At 53.1% G+C, this 18,226-nt stretch overlaps 1 protein-coding gene across 4 annotated transcripts in view; it reads right to left on the reverse strand.

Moving 5' to 3' along the window:
• ATP2A3 (ATPase sarcoplasmic/endoplasmic reticulum Ca2+ transporting 3) overlaps positions 1-18,226 on the reverse strand; it is a 55,180-nt gene that overhangs the window by 17,093 nt on the left and 19,861 nt on the right. For 3 of the 4 annotated variants that reach the window (XM_086762898.1, XM_086762896.1, XM_086762895.1), the window contains exons 4-10: positions 15,153-15,257; positions 14,282-14,420; positions 10,816-10,896; positions 9,703-9,788; positions 8,696-9,160; positions 2,717-2,805; positions 39-141 (exon numbers count right to left, since the gene is read on the reverse strand). In XM_086762898.1, coding sequence (XP_086619024.1) covers positions 39-141; positions 2,717-2,805; positions 8,696-9,160; positions 9,703-9,788; positions 10,816-10,896; positions 14,282-14,420; positions 15,153-15,257 — 1,068 coding nt within the window. Of the gene's footprint in view, positions 1-38; positions 142-2,716; positions 2,806-8,695; positions 9,161-9,702; positions 9,789-10,815; positions 10,897-14,281; positions 14,421-15,152; positions 15,288-18,226 lie in introns of all 4 variants that reach the window. The other variant, XM_086762899.1, reaches the window with a different exon arrangement.

The following is an 18,226-nucleotide window of genomic DNA, read 5'->3' on the forward strand; positions in this document are numbered from 1 at the left end:
CCCCCACACCGCCCTGGCCCGGAAGCCCCCCCCCGCACCTCGTTGTAGTCCAGCGAGGAGTCGTTGCAGAGGGCGCAGATGGTGGCCAGCTCCACCAGCCCGTCGTACTGCCCGCACTGCACTGGCTGCTCGTCCTTCAGGCTGCGGGGAGAAAACAACCCAAAGCCTTACACTTCACCAGCCTACGTGTTCAAATAATACCTAGCTTCTCATAGATATCCCTTGTAAAACTTTCTGAAAAGAGGGAGAAAGAGCCGGGCTTGGCAATAAACACTTGGGTTAGCATTTTGTGCTTTACCACATCGGGCAGGACTAGTTGCAAATAAAATATCACAGGAGGCAAATAAACTCTGGAAGTGGCCCAGAATAAAGGGGGCTGCAGAGGATCTCAAAAGAGCATTGGATCTGGACTGTTAAAAGGATGAAGATGATGGATGAGAAAAGGGGTCAAGAAATTCAAGTCAATGTCGATGCCCCTAGGGGTTTCCAGTTGCTGGGGATCCAGAGGAGCTGTAGGATGGGCAGCAAGTCCTTTCTCCCCGTGATGCTGCTTCATGCTCTGGTGAGCCGAAGGGCACGCAAGGGAGTGTTTAAGAGCCACAGACAAATTTAACAACTGCAATGCTGTGGCTGTTTCCAAGCAAGTGGAACTGTGGCCTTTGCTTCCTAAATAGCAGCTCTTCACTATGCAAAGGAGCACAAACGTCACTGGAAAGGAGCAGCCCTGAACACAGCAGGCAAGCTGGGCTCTGCTTCTCGCCCAGTGGCAGAAATGGCAGCAGTGGTTTTCAGGGGAAATAAAAAGTTATCCTGGTTCCAGGAGAGGTAACTGCAGGTTAGAGCTGTATAAACCCAGCCGGTCATCTGCTCGCTGGAAAAATAATTTGTCAGGCATTTATTAGGATCAGCTTATTCCACTGCTGGTTCCCAATGGAAAGAACATCTTGGAGCCCTTGTTACAGCTCAGGAGCGGAAAACAGGGAGCGGCCAAGAAAATCTGAAAAATCTGTTTGCTGAGGGACAAGAAGCCGTGCTGGGCTGCGAGTGGGCAGGGGAGAGCCGCTGCCTCCTGCCCAGAGGATGCTGCCCAGCCCCGGGCTCATGGGCAGGGAGGAGGGAGCCTGCAGACACGCTGGGATGGGGTTTAATGCTTGGGAAGGTGGAAATACTGGGGATGGCTTTTGCAGCGTGTGGTCCCCTGGATATCGCTGGGAAGGGATGGAGGGGATCAGCTGTCCCTGCACGGAGCTGGGCAAGAGTCGTGTGCTGGGAACAGATCAGATCCCAGCTGGCTAGGTGCTGCGCAGGAATGAGAGCAAACCCAAGAGCAGCACGTAATCTCCCCCACAGCAAGGCCAAGCTAAAGCAAAACAAGCATTTCAGTCCCACCAGCCCCAGGGGAAAGGGAGTTTCTCTCCATGACACCTAAGTGAGCCCTGGCATGCCTCTCGATGGCCAATACAAGCACAGAGCTAAAGCAAAACTCAAAAGCAACACGAGTTGTTGCAGACCAACCCAAAGCCTCCCTGCAGTCCATCCCCAGAGGAGAGGGGACATTGAACTTCAGAAGTTAGCAGACACGAGTTCAGCCCCTCAGTCCTCCTCATCTAATCAAAATGCACTGATTGATACCAGCTTATGACCTGGCTCACTTTTTAATGGCGATTCCTAGCCAAGGATCAAATTGGCTCTATAAATATTCATGAAATTAAGTCTGAGGCTGGGATGAATTATAGTCGATCCACAGATGAGCAGAAGGGACCGTGGTGAAGAATCACACAGCAAAGCGAAGGGGAGCAGAGAGTGCTCCAAGCACCAGCTGAGCTTCTCATCTTCCCCCTTCTCAGACTTTCCCCATGCTGGGGAGCATTACCTCCTTTCAAAAGGGGGAGAATAAACTAACACAACAGCAGAATACCCCACGTGTGTAACAACTCAGCAGGGAAAAGCCCCCGGCTTAAACTCTCCGCCCTTGGCTGCAGCTCAGCAAAGCCCACATCCCCCGCAAAACACGTCCTGACATCAGCAGGATCGTGTCCTGGGCACAGCAGCCACCTCGGCCATCCCTGCCAAGGATGTGGGGCTTGGGGAGCACTTTCCTGCCAAGGTTTGCAGCCTTTCGCAAGTCCTTCTGCACATCACTGGCGGCATGGCTCTGGGACAAGCTGCTCGGCCTGGGTCCTGCTTGGGGCAGCGGCAACACTTGCCAGCTGACGTCAAAAATTCAGAAATTTGGAGAACGAGAACATACTGTGAAAAGCCCCGTTTAACACTATTCCCACACTTGCTGGTTCAAAACTGGGCTCGTTTTATCGGGATTGCTAACGAAGGGAGAGCTGAGCGCGCAGGAGCCCCTTTGCTGAGCGGTCGGAGGGCGGCAGGCAGAGCCAGGGTGTGTGCCCCCTGCATCTTGTTGGGCAGGAGCTGGCAACAAGGTATGGTGAAACAATTGCCCTGGCTCCCACCAAAAGTGACGGGCAGTCACATAACACTTGCAAGCGTGGCCAAAAACCAGCACCCAGCTGGCATCTCCACAAACAGGGCTCAGTGTGGCTGCAAACTGCCGCAGAAAAGCCCCCTTTCTTCCCAGCTCATGGGACGAGCCTGGGGTCCCTCAGCCACGGCCGTGAGCTGGACCCTTCCACCTCCCCCCGACCACGCTGCCAGCCCAGGTCCACCCCATATCACTGGCAAAGCAGAGGGGACCCACACTCACATCTGTCCCTCAGGGGCGTAGGTGGAGCCGGTGATGCTGAACTCATGCAGGCTGCACTGGTCCCCCTCCACCTTCTCCATAATGAACATCTGCAAGGGGGAAAGATGCAGACAGAGTGTTAGGCAGCAATTTTTTTGGTACAACCCATGTGCCCAGCCTGGAGATCCTGCAGCCAGTGCTGTCCCAGCGATGGCCCCACCAGCACTGGGCAAAGCCCCCTCCCTGGTCACCCACAGCTCCTGGCCATCCCCGAATCCTTCCACCTCTCCCCTGCCTTTTTCATGTTCGCCTCCTCCAGCAATTTTTTTTTTTTTTTCCATCAGAGAGGAGCGATGCTGAGCCAGCTCCTAAGAAGGTGCCTGTGTTTTTCTTGGAGCACAGAAAGAGCCAGGTCCGGGTTTCCACTCCTGCCCTGGCCGCCCTGGAAAGGCTCTCTGGGGCAGGATCTGACCAGACCAGCTGGCCCTGTCACCCTTTTCCAGTCAGCTATCGGCCACCAGCTCGCCTTGTGTGTTACAGCTCGGCTCTGAGCACTGGCAGCTCAGTAACTAAGCACTGGGGAGCCATAAAAGTCGCACGCTCTATTTTTAGTGATTTTTGCCTTTCAGACTCCTTCCAGTTTCTCTCTTGCTGCCATAGTGAGAGCAACAAAAACAAAAAAAAAAGAAAATACAGTAACGATCCCCCTTCTCCCCAAGCTCCCCCAATCCCCCCTTGCACAGCCCACCATTTGGGGTACCGCCAGCGGCAGCAAGAGCAGTGCCTGACCCCAGCCAGGGCAACAGTTCGGCGACACTCGTTACTGCTTAATCGTTACTTATGGCCCACACTGAAGCCAAAAAGTAACACAATAAATAAATAAATAAAATTGGTTGGACAAATGCGTTTCCCTGGCTGCAGGCGCCTGTGGGGAGCAGCCAGGAGGGAGGATGGCTGCAGGAAAGCGATGCCCTCAGCTCTACAGCCATGCTTGATGGCTCCAGAAAGTGGGTGCAGGGGGCAACTGTCCCCTTACAACCTGCCTCAGATCATTTTTTTTCCCTGTTTACCTTCCTCTGTTCATTTGAGATGTTCCCCAGAAGGAATCAGGGGGCATCACTCAGCACCAGAGATGCAACAGCTCTGGGTACCATCCACTGCTCTCTCCTCCATGCCTCCTCTGGCGACTAACAGAGGTTAATTTACTGTTATTATTAATTATTATTAATAATACAAGGTGCAGCCACGTTGGCTGGTGGGTGTGACTTCCCCACGCAGCCCGGTATCCCCAGGTGCAGGCTTAGGGCCAAGGCAAGCAAAAAAAGTCAAGCTCAGGGAGTTGTATTTATGGCAGGTTCAGCACCAGGATGCCTCGGCGGGTTTTCTCACCTCCTTATTTTACAAGTTTGGGCAAGCAGGAGGTTCCAAGCATACATCTTCTGTGTGAATACTTCTGAGCCCAAAGCAACCTCAGCTTCATAGCTATTTGCAGACACCCCATTTGCTGCCCTCAGCATCTTTCCCAGAGTCCATCCTTGGGGTCCCTCAGCGTCCCTGAAGTATTTCAGAGAAAATTACGAGCCAAAGGGTTGCAGAAGAGACTCAGGACATCCCAGGCCCTCGAACAAGGCACTGAGCTCCTCTGGCAGGAGGTACAAACACTAATGCATTAAGGATCTCTATAAAGAGAGCCAGAACACATCTTATCTCCTTTGTGACTGAATTGCCCCAAGATGATAGACTTCAGGAACGGAGGCAAAGTGTTATTGAAATTTCCCAAAGCAGAGGCTTCTGCAATGCCAGAAGAGATCTTCGAAGGGTGGGCATCCTTCATCTCTTTTTGAGGTGTCCAACACCACTGGCCAACACCATCAGAGCCAAAATCTCCTGGTCTCTTTGAAAATGGACTCCTGTGCTCAGAAACGCCACCCAGACTCTTATTTATTAAAAAATCTGAAAGCATCCATCCCAGCCACTGGTCGTTTTGCCTGATATGGGTTTGTTTGTTTTCAAATACTCACAGCTACAAAACAATTGCTACTTTCACAATAGCAACTTTCTTATTAAAAACGGAAAAGAAAGAAAAAAATATTCACTCCAGGCCCTTTATTTTTCCATGCCTGTTTAAAAAAGGTGCTGCGTAACAAATAGCAACCAGAGGTTACATCAAATTTCCTGCCTGCTCCGGGTTTGCGTGACTGGCAGAGCGAGGGGGCGGCCGGGGCATTGCAAAGGCATCTGTATGGGTTTTTGGCGTGATGTTTCAGCAGATTGCCAGGCTGAAAAGCGGGTGGGTTTGCAGGCAGTGGAAACAGTCCGGAGGAAATAGCTGTGTCTTAACCCATAAAGAGGATAAGTAAGGTTTCCATCCCAAAAATAATAAAAATAACAGCAGGTGCAACAGAAGGAGGTGGCAAAGCTGCATACCACAGCTCGGCTGGGTGGTTTGGGGAGGCTGCTGAGGAGAGATGCTCGTAGAGGGGCTGCCTGGCCTCCTGCACAGCCACGGTGAGCACCACCTCCAGCATCCAGCCAGGGAAACCCCACCGGCACCCCCCAGGGCTTCCCCTTCCTCTCAACCCTTTTAAAACCACGCTGGCAATTCCGGGTTTTAATGCAACAGAGAAGGGGAAAGGAAAATGTTAGTATGCACTTACGAAGACCACACCCTGCTCCAAAAGGGTCTTGGCCATCGCTCCTCCTGCCCCACAGATCTCGCTTGGCCCCGGTGCTGTATCACACAACCGGACGCTGCCAGTATTTATTTTTAGAAAGCAAAGGGCACTCCTGGATGCCCCGTCCCTGGAGCAGCACGCGGCACCTGGTTTGTGGGGAAGAGATGCGAAGGATGCATCTCCTCATTTCTGTATCTTCTGTAGTATCTTTAAAAAAAAACTACTCATCAAAAGGCAGACAAGACAGGATTGCTGTCTGGAATAGTGAGGCTGTAATCACTCATCTACCCATCAGTCAGCCCACGGATCAGCACCATTTTCCTGCTGCTCTGGAAGCAGCTCTGGCTGACAGGCACTCACCGAGCCAGCGGCTCGGCCCAGCCCCGGGAAAGCCCCAGCAAGGTCTCCCAGTAATTAGCGACTGGTTCAGACACCAAACTGCTGAGCCAAGGCACAGCGTCCTGGAGATTAAAAAGCAAACAGTGCCCACAGAGCACCTGGGCGGCTGCACTGGGGACGGCAGTTTGCACGTCCAGGCTCTGCTACAAGGTCTATTGAAAATAAACCGCTTACTGCCCTTGTTCCCCAAAACACCAGCCATCTTGGAGATGGCCAAATGCCACCCTCGTGCTCCTGCAAAATTAAGTTATGGTGCATAAAAGGATGGTGCAACTGCTAGGAGACTGATTTAAACGTGCAAGAGCCATGCTGCAAGGCCTCTCCCCCTACCAGACTCCCACTGCCCCATCTATTTAACGCGTGGGAGAAGGTGGGGCTGAGCAAGATGGCGGTCTCGGGGACCCCAAGCTGACCATAAGGTTTAATCTGATTTACTAAGCACGTTTGCAGCTTTACTGCCTTACTGCAGAGCTGAAACAGGCTCAGCCGGCACCATGGCCACAAGTCCTGGGCACCGGGCAGGACCCGGAGCCGGCGGCCCAGCCCTTGAAAAACAGCAGAGGGTTTTAAAACAGCGTGTTGGTTTTGTTTAGTGAGGGAGGCTGTGGTGGTAGCTTCTGCAAGAAGGTGCTAGAAGTTTCCCCTTTGTCTGGTGGACTCAGCTGGGCCTAGGGTGGAATCGAAGCCTTTCAAGAGTCACTTCACAGCTCTACAGACCTGCGGCTGAGCAGCCGCGCTCACCCAAATTAAATGTGTGCGTTAATTAAACCGCACCCAATTAATACATTTTTTTCCAGGTTACTGATAGGCTTTCATGGCTTTTTCACTCCCACGGCTAAGCCAGCCGCCCAGTGCAGGAGGCACATCCAGGACACGCCAACGGCCGCCCAGTGCAAATATTTACCCACCCGCCGCTCGGAAACTGCCTGCGTCAACGCGGGAATCCCTGTCCGTTAAACATTAACAGTCACCTCTGTGTGTCCTGGGGCCAGCCCGGCTCTCGGCATCACGGCCTGAGAGTCAGGATTTGGCCAAGTGAACAACATGGACATTGGAAAAGGGGTTGTGGGGAGATGGGGTGGAGGAAACATTGAATTTTGAATTATTTTTTTTTTTTTGCAAACTTGCTGAGTTCATTCTGCAAATGATGATTGATCCAAAAACCCTCTTGTGTGCCACTGCCCTGCTTCCTTCCCCTCCTGTGTTGTTCTTGTCTCAGCATTGCTAACCCTGCCTCTCCCGACCGTGCTACACTGCGAGAGATGGTGCCACTTCTGCCCAAATTCAAGGGGCAGATCCTCTGGTAGGAAGTGGTTTGGGGAAGGCATGGACACATCCAACCTCTCCTTCTGCAATCTGCAGAACTAAAGAGATCCCAAACACTGGGCTTTACTCGTTTCCCTGCATCTCTGGGGCAGAAACTGAGTCATGCCCCATGGTTTGGCTGGAGGTGGCACGTACCCCTCTGAGCTCCACGCTGCTGCAACCCACCAGAGCAGGCATGCTTCGGCCACTTTGTCCTGACAGCCCAAAAAAGAAACGCCAAAAATTGAGAAGGCAGGAACTAATCAGCAGTTGTCCTGCATGAAAATCAGCCCATAAAAGGAACCCTTGATATGAATATCAAAGCGGCGTGAGCACGTGCCTGAGAATGCCAGGCTGATAAGCACGAGGCATTGTCCCATCCCAGAAGAGCCGTGTTTCTGGCATCCACCCACACCGTCACCACGGGCTCAGTGCCAGAAACCAGAGGGACAGCAAACCCAACAGAAGCCAGCCACGTCCCCACAGCACCGGGGCTGGTGTCTCCTGGGCTGCTTTTTGGGAAGAGCTGGTGAGAACCTTCTCTTCATGCAAGATGTGAGCAGCTTGGTCACTGCCTCACTTAAAATCATTTACAGGGCTGAAATATCAGACATTTCCAGTCATTTGTAGTTTGTGCTGAGCAAAGGAGTGACCAAAGCCCGCGGCCAGCTTGCAGCATGGTCACAGCTTCCTACCATGCTACCCGGGTGTCAGAGTGGAGGGACAGTGGCCAGCTCCATTTTTCCCCACAGTAACACATCTTCCAAGGTTCTCCTATAAAAGTGACACACCAAGGCCATAAAAAAAAAAAAAAAGTTTTCCTGAGACTTGAGGATTAACAGTGAAAGTGAGGAGTACTCGGACAGTCCAGGCTTTCCTAACAAGTCAGCTTGCCACACAGCCAGGCACATGGAGGCAAAGCTCTCCAGTAGGCCAGGAGCCTTCAACCTCTTCACCAAACCACCCCAGGGCTCCCTCCATCAGAAGTGCTTTTCAGTCCAAGCCCAGCTGCCAACTGCTGATGGCAGACCTTCCGCCAGGCGAGGATGGTTAACCAAAGCACCGTTTCACCAGATCACAGGCATCTTCTCCTAACTCATAGATTTCTGCATGAGCTCACCATGGACAGCTGGACCCATGAGCTGCACTGACCCTCTAACCTTTGGCCTCACAGGTCCAGACTTTGTAATTTGGCACGGTCCAAGATTTCTCACTGGTTTGGTTAAAAACAGGGGGAGAATGAGCAAGAGAGGAGAAGAGGCTGATCGCATTGGTGTTTCCAGGAGCTCCACATCCCAGCAGGAAAACATGCTCTCTGGAGAAGGAGACCTGAAATAAGTCTACAACGCGGCACCTCCAAACTGGTGTGCTCGTAAAAGTGAGTTTTCTAATTATAACCACACCAAGAGAAGCCACAAAACCTTCTTGTCCCTGGTCAGGCAGAGGAAGCTCAAGGCTTCCTGCACACCATCTTCCATGCTCACCTTCAAGTTCCTAATATGAAATAAGTCTGGTGAGGACAGCAAAGCCTCGTCACCCCTGGATGGAGATGGAGTGGTGCAGGATGCTCGGGGGCTTACGGAACATCCTCCCTGCACCTCAAAATGCTCTCGGCACTCACCCGGCAGACGGACATCTGGTTGGTCGTGAGGGTGCCAGTCTTATCGGAGCAGATGACGGAAGTGCAGCCCAGGGTCTCCACTGATGGCAGGCTCCGGACGATGGCATTCTTCTTGGCCATGCGGCGCGTGCCCAGTGCCAGGCAGGTGGTGATGACAGCCGGGAGGCCCTCAGGAATGGCAGCCACCGCCAGTGCCACCGAAATCTTGAAATAGTATATGGCCCCTCGAAACCAGGAGCCACCGTGGACGGGATCGCTGAAGTGGCTGACGTTGATGACCCAGACAGCAATGCACACCAAGAAGATCACTTTGGAGAGCTGCTGGCTGAACTCGTCCAGCTTCTGCTGCAAAGGGGTCTTCTCAGGCTCAGTCTCCACCATCTGGTTTCGGATCTTCCCAATCTCTGTGTATACCCCTGTTGCAATGACGACCCCCACAGCTTTCCCAGCTGCAATGTTGGTGCCCTGGGAGGGAAGAAAGGAGCCAAAGTAGACATATGGGCACGTAACCTCTTGGTCTGGGTGAGGAAATGGGTTGCTTGTTGTGAAAGGAGAACATGAAATCTTGGTTAAGGGGAAAATGAGACATTCTGGGATTTTATACAGACACACCCTAAAGCAGAAGGAGATCACTCCTGAGAGCTTTCTCACCCCTCAAGGACTTGACTTCTCACCCAACAGGAGTATAAGCAAGGAGGAAACTCCAACTTGCAATAGCTCCAGGCTCAACCACAAACCTCTTCCCCATCCATAATGCATCCTACTCGATGGAAAATCCACTGAGATCACCCAAGGCATTTAAGGGTGTCTGTGCCACAGCTCAAATGAAATCTTGTGGAAGCAGGTTCTTATTTTTATGGATTTGGGGCTCTTTTTATGGATTTGGGTCTTTCTCATGCATGCATTCACTGCTCCTTGTTCAGAGACCTCCTGTATCCACCAGCCTCTTTGCTTGGTGGCTCTTTGCAAAACCACAGGAGAGGTGGGGACAGGCGTAAGGGACTTACGGAGAACAGCATGTTCTTCTTGTCCTGGTTGACAGCCCGAGGGTCAGGGATGGGGTCAGCATGTTTGATCACTGACACAGACTCCCCTGCCAAGACAAGAGGGGGGAGATGAGCCACCCGCGTTTCCTCCCCAGCCTCCGCTCAGCGGCGTTATGAACCTGCATCACAGCCCCCATGACTTTCTAAAGCAGCGCTTTGCCATCAAGACATCCATCATGGGGATGTCAGAGCTGGGCCAAGGTGCCCTGAAGATGAGGGCTGCAGAAAAACAACCTGTGCGGATCACCAGTGGCTGCGAGCTCCTATACAGCCCAACGGGATGAGGCCAGGTCCCCCTGCCAGGGACCCCGCTGGCTTGTGGTGCAGGTTTGCCCAGTCCAGATGGGGCACAACAGGAAAGGTACCCAAAGCCCTTCTGCTGAAGGTCTTTATGTTGTTCTTTGCAGATTTGTCCTTTTGCTGCATCTCCTTTAGCCCCTGGAGAATTAAGTCAATGCAAAGCCACTTTTCAAGGAGACCAGGCTCCTTTCCCGGTGTTTTTAACATTTTTTCTGACCGCTTTTCCTTCCCTGCTGCCATCTAACTCAATGCCTTTACAAAATCATACATAAGAGCTGGCATACTGGAAGTCCTTTTTGTCAGCTGATCATTTACCAGCCTTCCCTGACAGGAGAAAGAGAGAATTTTTGAAATATCACAGATTATCAGCTTTAAGGGCTTTTCCAGTGCTTAAAAAAAAAAAAGCCCCAAATATCGTCACCTCTCCCTGAAGCTGCAAGGCCTCGTGCACCGGCAGTCATCGTGCAATGGCTGCATGGGGAGAGCATGGGCAGGGCCTGAGAGCCCCTTGTGAAACCCCACGTGTTGCATGGGAAAGCCCCATGCTTTGTGTTATGCAGGAGGGATGCCCAAGCACCGGGCACATCTTGCCTACGCCATGACTTTTAGACAATGCTGCAACCTCCCCAGGCCCTCAGTCTCACTCTCCCACCCGTTTTCCACCCCGGTAAAGCACTTAGCCCAGTGTCAGCCACAAAATTTGGCTTGGGGCAGACGGCAGAGAGAAAGCTCTGCCTTTAGCAACCACCTCCGCCCCATGACGTCCGCACGCACCTGTGAGGATGGACTGGTCAACCCGCAGGGTGGTGGACCGGATTTCGATGATCCGGATGTCCGCCGGCACCTTGTCGCCAACTACAAGGGCAAGAGGAGAGCAGCTCCGTCAGTCAGGATGCCTCCTTTCTGCATTTAAAGCTTAATTTGTATGTCTATAATTTACAAGTCAAAAAAAGAGAGCTGGAAAGAGGCACCATCCATTACAAACAGACATTGGGTAGTGCAGTGATGGGACCTTGAGGAATTCCTAATTTTAGGGGACTACCTTGCACAAAAGCAGCCACCTGGGAAGCGGGCAACAGTGCGAGGCCGAAGGTGTTACTCGTGCTGTGCCAGGTGCTCTCCACCCTCTCCCATGGACCAACTGCATGTTTCAAGCATCACCTCCCAGTGCAAAATCCGGCAAGGGCGAGTGCTGCCCCATCCCCGCAGCACACGGATGCTGCCGGGGTGGGTGACCTGCCTGCCAGCCCTGCCCATCACCTTCCCCAGCTGCCACTCAAGCAAAACAAACCGCAGTTCACCCCAGGTTTACCAGAACAAGCAGCAAAGGCAGGAGCTCTGGGTCAGCAGAGGAGCTAAGCAGACTCCCAGCAAGCCCCCACGTCCCACCCGCCCTGGCTGCACCTCCACAGTGACATGCACTCCTCCGCCACGGCCAGGACCCCCCTAACCACCACAGGCAGCAAGCACCTTCATCCCTTCTCCTGCCAGGAAGGGCGCAGGATGGCAGGTACCTCTTCTCATCTTTTTGGAGCGGAGCTGCCGCAGATAGAGGCGGAGGTCCTCAGGGCAGCAAGCATCACCCTCTCTGTCCTCCAGCCAAATCGCGGCGTAGCCCTGCCTGTCACCCGCATTGCCTCACCCACCACGTCCCCATCTCTCTGCAAAACCCCCACAGCACCCCCATCTTGTCTCTTCCCTACAAAAACCCCAAAACATCCCCATTTCGGAGCAGTCCAAGTCTTTCAACAACACTCTTAACCCCAGTCCATGGGTTGACTGGAAGCTGTTGACACTGGAAGACCTTTCATGGCCAAGACAAACAGCCGCCCATGGGTCTCCTGGCATGGCACAGTGATGATGGGTGAAAGCAGCCCTGCTGACTGACAGCCATCAATTGCTGCCCACCGAGGTGCACGTGCTTCCTTAAAAACCCCATTTAAAGCTGCTTTTCCCACTGAGTTTCCACCTCCCAGTTCCTTGGCACGGAGCGGCTCTTCCTCCCGCTCCGTTATCGGGTGGACACAACGGTGCTTCGGAAACATTGAGGCAGAGCGCCCTGGCTGACGGCGCCTGACATCACGTTACACAACACCGCCGGCTTGGCCGCTAACAATCGTCTCAAATCCCAGACTTTAACGAGCACTTCCGCCCGGGGCTCATAAAACCATCCCCGAGTGCGGCCAGAGCAGGGCTGGCCCCGCTCCGCCGCCCAGCCGTTTATTCCAGCTGCGGATCAGAGTGCTCTGGGATGCGCTGTGCAACATCTTCTGTCCAGCCAGACCCGCCCCGCTCCCTGTCGCGCTTGGTTTTGGGGGGCTGAGCTAGGCAGTACTAAGCACGGGGTCTCACAGACCCACCCCAAATGTTTCCCTCAGACTTCGGAGCTTTTCGAGGGAGCTGGAGCACCTTAAAGGGAGCAAAGAGCTCCTCTTCCCACCCTGGGAAAGGGTTTGCAAACATCAGCTCAACCTGCAGGTGAAAAACCTGTTGCCAGCAGCTAGAGACAGCGTTGAGCCCCGATGCCGTGGGGGTAGCGACCGCTCAAGGGCAGATGGTGTGATAGCATCCCAGGAGACTTGCACGCGGGATAGATGTAGGGACCTGGTAGCTGCCATTAGCCAGCTATTAAACGTCCGCTGATCACGCAAGCACTGCAAAAGCCAAAAGCCAAAGGAAAGAGAGGAAAACAGGAGGCAAGGCTGCCCGAGCACAGCAGGAACAGGCGGGTGCTTCAACTGACGGAGTTCCCTGGGCAATGCTCTGCCCACGCCTTTGGGGCAAGGCAGAAAGCTGGCACGGCCGCCGAATTTAATCACCTCAATCCCCTTGTTACAAAAGGGCAAAAAGCAGCTGGGTTGAAACGGCTTGCCAACTTTAAACAGCTTGCAACCATCGTTCTCCTCTTGTCTTCATGTAGCGGGTTTCTGCCAAATTTATTGCACTGGCACATGCAAACAGAAGCCAGTCCCTCCCGCCTGCACCGTCCCTGCTGTCCCCAGGATGTCACCTGGGTGTCCACCACACGTTCAAAGCTATTGCCCCTGGTGCACCTTCCCCTCCAGCAGCCTGACAGCATCCTCACCGCTTGCTATATCCTCCTCAACCCACAATTTGCTAATAATTTGCAAACCCCTCCAGAGAAGAGCTCAGCTCTTTTCCTCACAGCCATGACGCTGATTGTGCCATTAAAAAGTAATATTCAGCTGCTGATGGGCAGGCAGCACGCACTTGATCTGGGGAAAGATGGCAGAATTGAATCAATTACTAATTCATTAATTTAATTAAAGGCCAGGTCAGCAGCTGGAGTGCGTTGCCGGAGCTGGCTTGGGAGCACTCCCAAGCACTCCTTCACTTGATCCTCCCTGCATGATTTTTGTGTTCATCTTCCAGCTGAAGCCCAACTGGAAGACATAAATAACAGCGAGCTGGCCGGGCGCGGGAGGGATTGCAGCGTGTTTCCACTCGCAGGGCCATGAGGAGGAAAAGAGAGGATTAGTTTTGCGGCTCTGGGGGTTTACAGCATTGTTTAACGAACAAACAAAACACAATAAATGAAACGCATCCTCATTAGCTCTGGTGGGGCAGGCAGAGGACCCCCAGGCACCCTTCACTGCATGCAAAACCCCAACAGAAGGCCTGGGGGGGACAACTCGACTAGGGAGGCAAAAGTCCCCTCTGCCGCTCGCCCTCCCCGAATAACAAAGCCCAGTTACCAAGGAAGCCTGCCCACGCAGGCAGAACCAGCGCGGCTGCTGTGGCGTTGAATCCCCCCTGGCACTGGCAACATTTCCCTGGCACCGCTGGTGCGGCACCCAGCGCCGGCCCTTCACTCGCGCGGGAGAGCCGCTTCCAGAGAGAGGGAATCTTGGCGGAAAATTAAAAGTTCTTCCAGAAAATGGAGAAACCCTCCCAAGACACAAAATCTGAGCCAGAAATATACACGTTGGTTTTTTTTCCTTTTCTGCTGTTCTTTACCACCCTACGCTTAACATGAAGCCTCGGCAGGCTGATGAGCCCCAAGCTTGGCCCAAATCATTTCACCTCTCCGGATTTGAAAAGAGAAACTAAGACCTCAAGTGTCCAACAACGAGGTGACACATGTCTCCAGAGAAGACGTGTCCAGACACTGTGGCAGAGCCCTCCCACCACAAGGACCATGCGGTCCCCATCACCAAAGGCCCCCTGGCCAGCACCACCTCCCCATCCCACCCCATGCCCTGCAGTGACAGCACCCTACCTGCCACCTCCACGATGTCCCCAGGAACAATGTCCCGGGCGCGGATCCGCTGCACTCCGCTGCGGTCGGCACGGATCACCTTCCCCATCTCGGGCTCATACTCCTTCAAGGCTTCGATGGCGCTCTCGGCGTTTCTCTCCTGCAAGCAGAGGAGGAGCAGAGCTGCCAGCGGTGGGGTTGCTCGTGCCGGCAGGCTCCTTCCCCACCCGCTGCAAAGACATGAGCGCCCAAATCTCAGCCCTGGCTTTGGCATCAATTTGTACCATGGATAGGACAAGTGCTGCATCTCCTTCAGCTGCTCTAAGATGGTCTCTTCTGGCTTAAATCACACCAGGTCCTGGACACCGCATGGACATTTGGGCTTGATTTTCTCATTCTTGGTTTGGGAAGCAGCATATCCCACCTAGATGTATTTTTCCCCATCCAGCAACCCCACCTAGATCAAGCTGCAGATAAATGGCCTTAAAGGGAATACATACAAGAAGAGGAGCACCGCTGGCTGAGGCATCTGCTCATCCCACAGGAGGGATACAGCGAGGCGAGGGGCAGCAGCCACCGCGGCTTTCAGGTGGACAGGGCAAAAAGCTCCCCTTGGAAAACGCATTTGACCATGGCCAGGAGACAAGCAGCATTTGCCTGGAGGGCAAATAAGTGCAAGACCCTAAACTCCAAACTGTGAAAGTTGCCAAAGACTGAAAGAACGAGCCAAGAGGCAGCCAACAACTGAGCTTTGGTGCATGAGGTAGCATAGCCAACACAAAAATTGAACCTTTGAGAATGAGTTTCCAACAGCAAGAAGCAACCAGGCCTTCACATGAAGCGTCTCAGCCATGTGGAGCAGAGATCTGCAGGGCAGGGGGCTGTGACTTACCTGCCACACACCCACCACCGCGTTGGCGATCAGGATCATAATAATGACGATGGGCTCCACGAATGCTGTTGTAGTCTCCTCTCCTTCTTCAAACCAGGCCAGGATCTAGTAGGCAATAGAAGGACCACAATGTGGCTGAAACAACAAAGCGCCAACATTTTAAGAAGACAGACGGGAAAAAAAGCCAACCAACACATGGTGTTTGCTGGAGACAAGAAAACCCAGAGTGGTGGCCAGCACCGCATGGCTTGGTTAAAGTGTGGAGTTGCCATATCCCACTGCCGGTACTGAACCCTGGTGCCTCCACTCTTCTGCTGGGGGAAACCTAATGCACCTTGGAACAGGCTGCCAAAAGAAGTGGTGGAGTCATCATCCCTGGAGGTGTTAAAAAAATGTGTAGATGTGGCACTTCGGGACACTGTTTAGTGGACATAATAGTGGTGTCAGGTTGATGGTTGGACTTGATGATCTTAGGGGTCTTTTCCAACCTTAAGGATTCTATGATCAAATGAGGAGGGCTGGAGCAAACAGCCATGCAAAGCCTGGATGAGGATTTGCACCAAGAAAGCATCTATTTTTCAGTGTGCCCATGGGGAGACCACAGCCATGAGCAGATGAGTGGGGAGACTGCGCAACACTGCCCGCTTCTCAGACATGGTCAGCAACAGCCAGGCAGCCACCACAGTCACTGCCTGCAGCACATTCAGCCTCCGAGAAGCCCGACCCGGGCAGAAGTGAAGCGGTGCAATACGAGTAATGGATGCACTAAGAGCAGCTCTGCAGAGCAGGTACTGACCTCGCAGCTTCTCACCACCCTGAGCCCCCTTCTCCATCCCACAAAGACCTCATACCATAATACAACTGAAGTGAACACACACACAAACATTTTCACCCCATTTAACTGCTTGTCGACCTGCACTGTGTCAACAGCTGTCTGCGGCAGAGGCACCGGCACAACGGGCCTCTGACACACGGGGTTCACGCCAGCTTTACTGATTAGCAGAGCCACCGTGGCGGAGTTGACCATCACGCGGACTGCAACAGCTCCGCAAATTCACCAACAAACGGGTCACTGCCTGTTGTTTTGGGAATGCACTAAACCTTGCAAGGGACCAGGTTCTCTCTTTGTCTGCCCAGGAGTCGTATCCCAAAGGAGGGGACAGGAGGCTTTGCCATCCCACTGAGTATACTCAAAAAATCAGTAATTCTCTAGCAGCTAGGTGGGAAACTTCTCTTCACACAGAGTTGCTCCCAACGTAGATTGTGGGCAAAACTGAGCTAACATCTCAGTTCCCGGGCAGTGCAAACAAGGCTCGAACTGGCAATCGGGGAGTGAGATGTCACTGATGATGATGAGCACTTCCAAGGTACCACGGAGTGCAAGTACAAAGGGGTCCATACTGCAGTTACTCAGTGGCACCCATAAAGGCAGCTTTGCTGACCACGTAGATGTTGAGTTTAGCTGATCCCACATTGCCTCTGGGCATTATTAACCGTGGAGGAGGTCAGCAGCTCTTGCTGCCAGCTGACATGGCCTGCAAACCCCGGGCAGAAGCTGCTCTGTGCTCACAGGACGTGCCAGGGGTGGATCACAGCTCCTCCTGGGAAAGGCACGTAGGGATGCAGCCGCTGCCCCAGCAAAGGCGAGAGAAGAGCCCCACGGGAGATACAGCACTGAGGAAGGAGATGTTGGAAGCAATAACACCATCTGGGAAAGCAGAAGCTGCATGGTACCACCTTGAAGGCACCACACCGGCAGCTCTGATGGCAAAGGCAGCCTGAGCTGGGCTTCATGCCCTGCTAAACACAAGGAGAACCTGATCTTGAGCACCTTTCTGACATTACCCGAATGTAACATCATGTTTTCCTGCTGTGTGACGCACTGGGAAGCGTATTTTGTCAGTGAACGTTAACCCTGCCCCACAGATCAGCAAAGGTTTAAAGGAAAGCCATACACCCCGCACCGTGCTCAGCCGTACCCGACACCTGCCCTGAGCATCACCAGCTTGGGCACCACCGGCCCAGGATCTCTGAACCCTCCCAGCCCCGTGGGCAGGATGGGAAGGCAGTGAACAGCAGGCAGGAGACATCTCCCAGGCGGGCAGCCAAAACGCTGCCAGTCCGGCTCAGCCAGAGGGAAGGGAAAAAACCAAAAAAAAAGAAAAGAAATTAAACAGATTGGATTTTTAATTGAAAAATGAGCAGAAGGGCTCCGGAGGGAGATTTCACTCCGAGGAGTGCAGCCACACAGGGTCTGGAAACGCTCCCAGCCCCGTCCTTGCCTTCCCACGCAGATGCGCACACTGTAAGCAGGTGCCTGCACCCGGCAGAGGTGAAGGCTGTATGTGGAGCTTCAGAGTCGGCTTTAGGCGCCTGGAGCGCTGCTCTGACCTCTCACCACCCATCACCCAGCGCTCTGGCCAGGAAAAAGCCATGCGACATCCTGACAGCTCTTCAGGCATGCAGGGAGGTGGTGCCAGGGCCCCCCAGCTCCCCGAGGACACACAGCTTGGCCATTACACCAGGAATGCATCTGCACCACAGACACACGCATCTCCACGGGTCAGAGACAGTGTCCTCCGCTCCGGCAGATCCTGACACAGATCTGGCCATGCTGCAACTTAATACTTTCAAAAACATCCAAGGAAAAAATGAAGAAGGGGGTAAATTTCCCTTTCTGTTTTACCATCTACACAAGTTGAGGCACAAGAGATATTTTACTGGATGGAAGGTGGGATTGAAAAGCAATCAGTATGAATTAAAATCAGAGAAGGGATGTGCAAATAGGCAGTTTGGGTCCTAACTCAGTGAAGAGCTTGAGCACAAATCTCAGTCCAGACACTGGCCACGGCTGCACGTACCGGGGGGCAGGAAAGCTGACAGCATCAAAAATGATGAAGGGAAAACACAATGGATTTAGGAGGGAAACTAAAAGAGAGAGTAACAAAGGTACCTTCTAACCTAAAAATATAGGAAACTTTGTTGATAAAAATCTTGCAATGAGACAGAGACATGTCCAAAGGACCTGCGCTATCTCAGGTAGCATCTGAAAATAATGACAAAAAAAACCAAAA

The sequence above is a fragment of the Chlamydotis macqueenii genome, chromosome 19 (assembly GCF_036417535.1).
Source record: "Chlamydotis macqueenii isolate bChlMac1 chromosome 19, bChlMac1.mat, whole genome shotgun sequence".
NCBI classification, from domain to species: domain Eukaryota; kingdom Metazoa; phylum Chordata; class Aves; order Otidiformes; family Otididae; genus Chlamydotis; species Chlamydotis macqueenii.